The sequence below is a fragment of the Cebus imitator genome, unplaced genomic scaffold (genome assembly GCF_001604975.1).
Source record: "Cebus imitator isolate Cc_AM_T3 unplaced genomic scaffold, Cebus_imitator-1.0 Scaffold750, whole genome shotgun sequence".
Classification (NCBI taxonomy): Eukaryota; Metazoa; Chordata; class Mammalia; order Primates; family Cebidae; genus Cebus; species Cebus imitator.
In genome coordinates, this window is record NW_016108065.1 from 41,301 (window position 1) to 47,300 (window position 6,000).

The 6,000-nt window shown below is 57.4% G+C and overlaps 1 protein-coding gene across 1 annotated transcript in view; it reads right to left on the bottom strand.

Annotated features, from left to right (window-relative positions):
* BCR (BCR activator of RhoGEF and GTPase) overlaps window positions 1-6,000 on the bottom strand; it is a 136,976-nt gene that overhangs the window by 22,878 nt on the left and 108,098 nt on the right. The window contains exons 11-14 of the mRNA XM_017519479.2: window positions 4,633-4,772; window positions 3,784-3,859; window positions 2,250-2,354; window positions 1,461-1,535 (exon numbers count right to left, since the gene is read on the bottom strand). Of these exons, the coding sequence (XP_017374968.1) occupies window positions 1,461-1,535; window positions 2,250-2,354; window positions 3,784-3,859; window positions 4,633-4,772 (396 nt within the window). The remainder of the gene's footprint in view (window positions 1-1,460; window positions 1,536-2,249; window positions 2,355-3,783; window positions 3,860-4,632; window positions 4,773-6,000) is intronic.

The following is a 6,000-nucleotide window of genomic DNA, read 5'->3' on the forward strand; positions in this document are numbered from 1 at the left end:
CTGCTCACAGACAGGACCTGGGAGGAGAGGCAGGGATGGAGGAAGGCCCATGAGGGAAACACCAGCGTTTATGAGGCCGCCAGAGACGGGGCCCGGGGAAAGATTATGTGTGTTACAACGCTATGGAGGTGTAATCTGCATGTCATATAATTCATTCATTCCAAGAGTAGGGTTTGAGGATTTTTAGCAAATTTAAACACTTGCGCAAACAGCACCACAATCTTCACGACACTGCTCTCAGCTAAAAAGTCCCCTTGGGTTCATCGGCACTAAGTTCTTTCTCCCAACCCCGTCCCTCAACAGTCACTGGTAAGCTTTCTGTCTCCACATTTTGCTGTTTCTAGAAACTTTTTTTTTTAGGTGGAGTCCTGCTCCGTCACCCAAGCTGGAGTGCAGTGGCACAATCTTGGCTCACTATAATCTCCGCCTCGTGGGTTCAAGTGATTATCCCGTCTCAGCCTCTCAAGTAGCTGGGATTACAAGCGCCCACCACCTCACCTGGCTAATCTTTGTATTTTTAGTAGACACGGGATTTCACCATGTTGGGTCAGGCTGGTCTCAAACTCCTGAGCTCAAGTGATCCACCTGCCTCAGCCTCCCAAAGTGCTGGGATTACAGGCACAGGCCACCGCTCCTGGCCTCTAGAAACTCATATAGTGCAACTGATGTTGCCTAGTCTTCACTGTTCTGACGGCTCCAGCAGCTGGGGGAGAACCTCACTTAGAGGGCAAGGTAAAAGAGAGTATTGGGGGCTGGGCACAATGGCTCACGCCTGTAATCCCAGCACTTGGGAGTCTGAGGCGGGCGGATCACAAGGTCAGGAGTTCAAGACCAAGCCCGGCCAGCATGGTGAAACCCCAACTCTACTAAAGATACAAAAAATTAGCCAGGTGTGGTGGCACATGCCTGCAATCCCAGCTACTTGGCAGGCTGAGGCAGAGCTGCTTGAACCTAGAAGGTAGAGGTTGCAGTGAGCCGAGATAGCTCTGTTACACTCCAGCCTGGGTGACAGGACGACACCTTGTCTCAGGAAAAAAAAAGAAAAAAAGGGTATTATTCATCCAGCGCGACAGAGCAGCCAAATCTGCTCTGCTGTGGGGTGAAGGTGTACAGCTGACTGCCCTCCTGGCTTGGACCCAAGACTCCTGGGCACTCCCGCTGCTGCCTGTCAAACTCCTTCTCAAGCCCCTGTGACCACACAATCCACCTGCAAGGGTCAGCTCACCGGCTCCCAGGATCTGAGACAGGCTCGGGAGACGGCAGAGACCACATCGGGAAAAACAATTCCAAACACCCAGAAGGCATCAAGCAGCACCAACGCTCCACCACGGCCAGTGATCAAAGGTGTCCCGTGGTCATCTGAACAACCTCCCTGCTTCCCCACACCCTGGCCGATTAGTCCTTCCTGGGTGGAGAACCTGGCTCAGTCCGTGGAACTTCCTCCCCACACCAGTACTTACTTGAACTCTGCTTAAATCCAGTGGCTGAGTGGACGATGACATTCAGAAACCCATAGAGCCCCGGAGACTCATCATCTGTACAAGAGACCAAAGAGGTGAGCGTCTGTTGTCCCGGGAAAGGGAGGCAGGTGACAGGCTAGCTCTGCTTCAGAGTCAACCATCCGGGAGACACGGCATAGCTGCCATCTGCCCAGCACAAGGCAAGCCAGTGTCACGGGCCAAAAACATACCCGTCATGATTTCTGTCTTGGGATCTCAGGGTCCAGTTGGCTTCACAACACAGGCAAACCAGGGACCCAAAGTTTAATAATGTTCCAAAGACAGCAGAGGGGGTCGGGGTGATGTGGACGTGGATGAGGTGTGTGTGGACAGGTGCGCATAGCATGTGTTGTGTGTGACTGAGCATATGTCCGACAGTGAATGCAAAACTCGGCTTGACCCAAAGTGCCAATCACCAAGTAGCGGGAGGAGGGAGGGCTGGGAGGACGGGAGTGGGGCCGTACCAAGGCATGGAACATCGGAGGAGCGTCCGCTGTCGGCTCGTGACTAGGAACGTGATTAGCCACGCATCTCCTCAACCACCCAGCAGCAGCCACTCAGGGAGAGGCCGCTCCTAACCCATCTCATCCACTCCTGGGAGGAGACAGGAGGCCCTAACAAGCACACCTCTTCCTTCCGAACCAAAGTCCATTAGTCCCAACAAAAGTGCTAACAGGAAGTGGGGGTCAGCCCCCGGGCCAGCTGCCTGCCCTCCCTGCAGGCGCCCTGTGTGCAGGAGGACGGACCCACCTTCCTTGTTGATGGTCAGTGGAATGCTGTGGACCGTCTGCAGTTTGACACACGAGTTGGTCAGCATCTGCAGCTCCACGGATGTCAGGGAGAAGCTTTTGAAACCTGGGAGGTTGGAAGAGAGGTGCACCAACTGGTCATTGCGCTTCTTGGCCCTCCAGCCCCTCCCCCTGGACCCACACCACATCCTGGGGAAGGGGTATGGCAAGAACTAGTGCCAGGACTTGGAGGCTCAGGAGAGGGCACTTGGCTCCCAAGTGCAGTGCTGGTCCAGCAGCAGAGCAAGGTGTGGCTCTGGAAGGCCCAGGCCTGGAGGAGTCTTGGCGTGAGACTCACAAACGCACACGTCACGCGCTACCTATGCTCACCCACAAGGCAGGTCTGAGAATAAGCGGCTGGTCGGGGAGCAGCTCCCTGTGAGGTCTCCCCAGACAGACAGCAGCCACAGCTCTGCCTCCATTTCTCCACCAGGTGAGGAAAAGGGGCTTATTTCTGGATATAATGCTGAACGGGAAACAGATGCTGCCACTCTAGAAATGGCTGGGACTCCCATGTTATGACAGGAAACCCAGGGCCAGGAGCACTGGCAGGGCTGCTCAAATCTCCTCATTGCCCCAGACCACGGGGGCAATGGGGGCTGAGATGTGGCTCTGCATAGGTGAGAAGGATGAGCCTGAGGGGATGGGAGGTCAGGCCAGGTCAGAGGTGCACAGAGCCCCTGCCCAGCATCCCTGTGAAAGATGATGATTTGCAGGTAATGGCCCACAGCTGTGGGAGGACCAGGCCACCTGGATATGGTGCTCAGCCCAGCTCCCCCTGCAAGAGGGACAGTGGCATACAGAGTGTCAGTGAGAACATCTAGGTAAGGATGGTACGTGAATCCCAAACCTCCAAGGAGGAAACTGGGTGTGTCTTCCCCCGCCCCCGGCCCCTGACGAACACAGGAGAGAAGGAAGGAGCGCCCTGACAGAGGGAAGTGCCCAGAGAAGGAAGGGGCTGCCCCAGAGGGAGGGAGCACCCCTGTGCTGACAGCAGGCAGCCGGGCCATGTGGACAGGGCAGTGGGGCCAGCACAGTGTGGCTACCCAAGTGGGCCCAGCCAAGGGCCCCTTTAGCCTCAGCACCTACTGGGGCAGGGAAGGCCTGGGGGAGCACAGGGCAGATGAGGGGAAATGGGGGAGGCCAAGAAAATGGGGTGGTGGCAGGGTCCCGGAAAGGCCTAGGGGGCAGGCCAGGAGGTGGGGTGTATGTGCAGCAGGCTGGGGAAATGAATGCCCAGGGGATGGCGGCAGGATAGGTACGGGGTGTGTCCAAGTGAAAACGCGGCGCCATTAGACGGTCAGGAGTGGAGCGACAAGACGGCTGGGAGGCCTACGGGGACGGCCGTCTCCAACTTGTTTTCTAAATGGGCCCTCCACCTAACACTTCACTTGATAAAACCACTCAAAACAAAAACGGAGGTTTCAAGCCACAGGAGCTGCCAGCCCGGCCCTGGTGTTTCGAAGCCCAGCCCTCTGAGGACAGAGGACACTCACACTTCTTCTGCTGCTCCCGGATGTTCTCCCTCCACTCTGCACGCTCATAGTCAGAGGAGATCAGGAACGTGTAACTCTAGGGTGGGCGAGAAGAACACACCCAGTTATCTCCACCTTGGAGCACGCAGCCCACACCTCCAGCTGGCTGGAGCCCAGTGGCCAGGTGTGCTCACAGCCCGGAATGTCGCTTCTGGCACTCCCTGCCCTTCTTGCCAGCTGGGTGTCACAGCACCTCTGGCACAAGCTCTTTCCCAAACTATACATGTGAGGGTGTGATGCCAGCAGAGGGGCACAGCTAAGGGACATGGAGGTGACCAGGTGGGAATTGCAGAGGTGAAGGTTGATCTAGACCCGACCTCCTGCATTCAACCCACAAGCCCCCTAGCCCACAGACAAGGCTTCTGCAGAGCCCACCAGCTGCCTCTCCTGGCCAGCCTAGAAAACAGGCCATTCTGCACGTTGATAGGTGTGTGTCATGCCCCTGGAAGGAGAGGCTACAGACGGCACCAGGAGCCAAACTCAGGACAGAAGGTGCATCTTTGACCCTCAAGGCCCCGAGACAGCATCCCTGTACCGAGGACAAGGTCTGCACAAGCCTGCTAGGTGCCCCTGTCCTATACCCACCTTGGAGATCCAGCCCACTCCCAGCTGTGGGAGCTGAGCCAGCTGCCACTCAACCTGAGGGCTATGGCCCAAAACCCCAGAAAAAGGAACGAGTGTGCTTGCATGCGCCATGCTGGACAAGCCTCTCAGCGCAGGGTGCATCCAAGTGAAAATGCACTGCCATGAGACAGTCAAGAGCCCATCCCAGGCCAGAGGAGCAGGAGGGGCCGGCGTGGCGGGGCTCACCTTGCCGTTACGGCTGTGTACCCTGAAGGCCATGCTGGGAGACATGAGCAGCAGCAGCGACTCCTGCTCCGACAGCTTCTTCTTCAGCCTCTCCGTGGCCTTGCTGCCCTTGTTCGCCCTCTGTGGGGAGATGCCACAACCTCACCTTCGCATTCCACCGCCCCATACAACTTGCTCCCGCTCCATCCACCCCCACCACCAGCGGTGTTCAGCCTGCAGAGGGCGAGAATCCCGTGTCTCCACTCAGCACAGCCCAGGGCCCCAGACTGCTGCTGGTGGTGGCCTTTGGAGGACAGGACAGCCTTGTTCCAGGGTCAAGGCACGGCACACGCTGCGGGACATGCTTGGAGCCTTTCTTGGAGGAACGAGGTCTTTCCTCTCATAAGGGTGGAGAGAAGAGACTTACAAACAACCCTGCCTTTCATTTTCTCCCCAATTCAGACAATGTCCAGGGGGCTGTTGCGACCTAGAGGGTCCCTCACCCGCTTCCTAATCCAGTTAGATTTCCACATTGGGCCCAGTGGGCATATTTGTGGAGGTCCCAGCAGAAGGGCAGACGACTCTCAACAGAACCTGGACAGGTGAGCCCTTCCTATGCTGACCTGTGTGGATCCCTCTAGAAGCCACTATCCCTGGGGAGAAAATGTGCTGCCTGTCACCAGATAGGGCCCCTCCCAGCCCCCAAAGAGCCGAACATGGAGAGTGCAGCAGTCACACTCAACAGGCCTCAGCTGCCCTCAGGGTGCAGCACTGGCCCCTACTCTGCAAGGGGACAGCCCACCACGGAGGCCACAGTCCCACAAGGACGAAAAAGACAATATTCACCCCAGTCTTGAAGCTCCCCTGTACTCCTAACTGTGCCGGGTTTGGGTGCAGCAGGCCGGGCAGCTGGACAAGGGCTGAGGACTCCGGTCCCGCTGTGTCCACCCTACCTGGGCGTCCCTGGGCCCAGGCCCAACCTTTTTGCCACCCACCTCCTCTGGCCTAGCTAACCAGATTGAGGGGCTCGTCCTCACCATTTTTACAGTCTTCAAACATCTCTGGAGAAAACTAAGTGCCTGTAGTCCCAAACACCTGGAGGGGTGGCACCCCCACCTGGGCCTGGCCCCCCTCAGGGTAGCTGAGCAGGGGACAACCAGCCCCTCCCCTAGGCCCCGCATCCTGAACCATTCCAAGCCCTCCAGCATCTGGCTGTGACTTTCTCCAGTGACTTGGCACTTCACCCACAAAACGGAACCACACAGCAAAGGGCGCTGCCTGGGCATCAGGAGACCACACACTTGAACTCAAGCCAGTGGCCAGAGGTGAGAACCCAGAAGCCTCTCTCCCGCCTGGCTGACTGAGCTCCTGCATTCCTGCTGCTTCCTT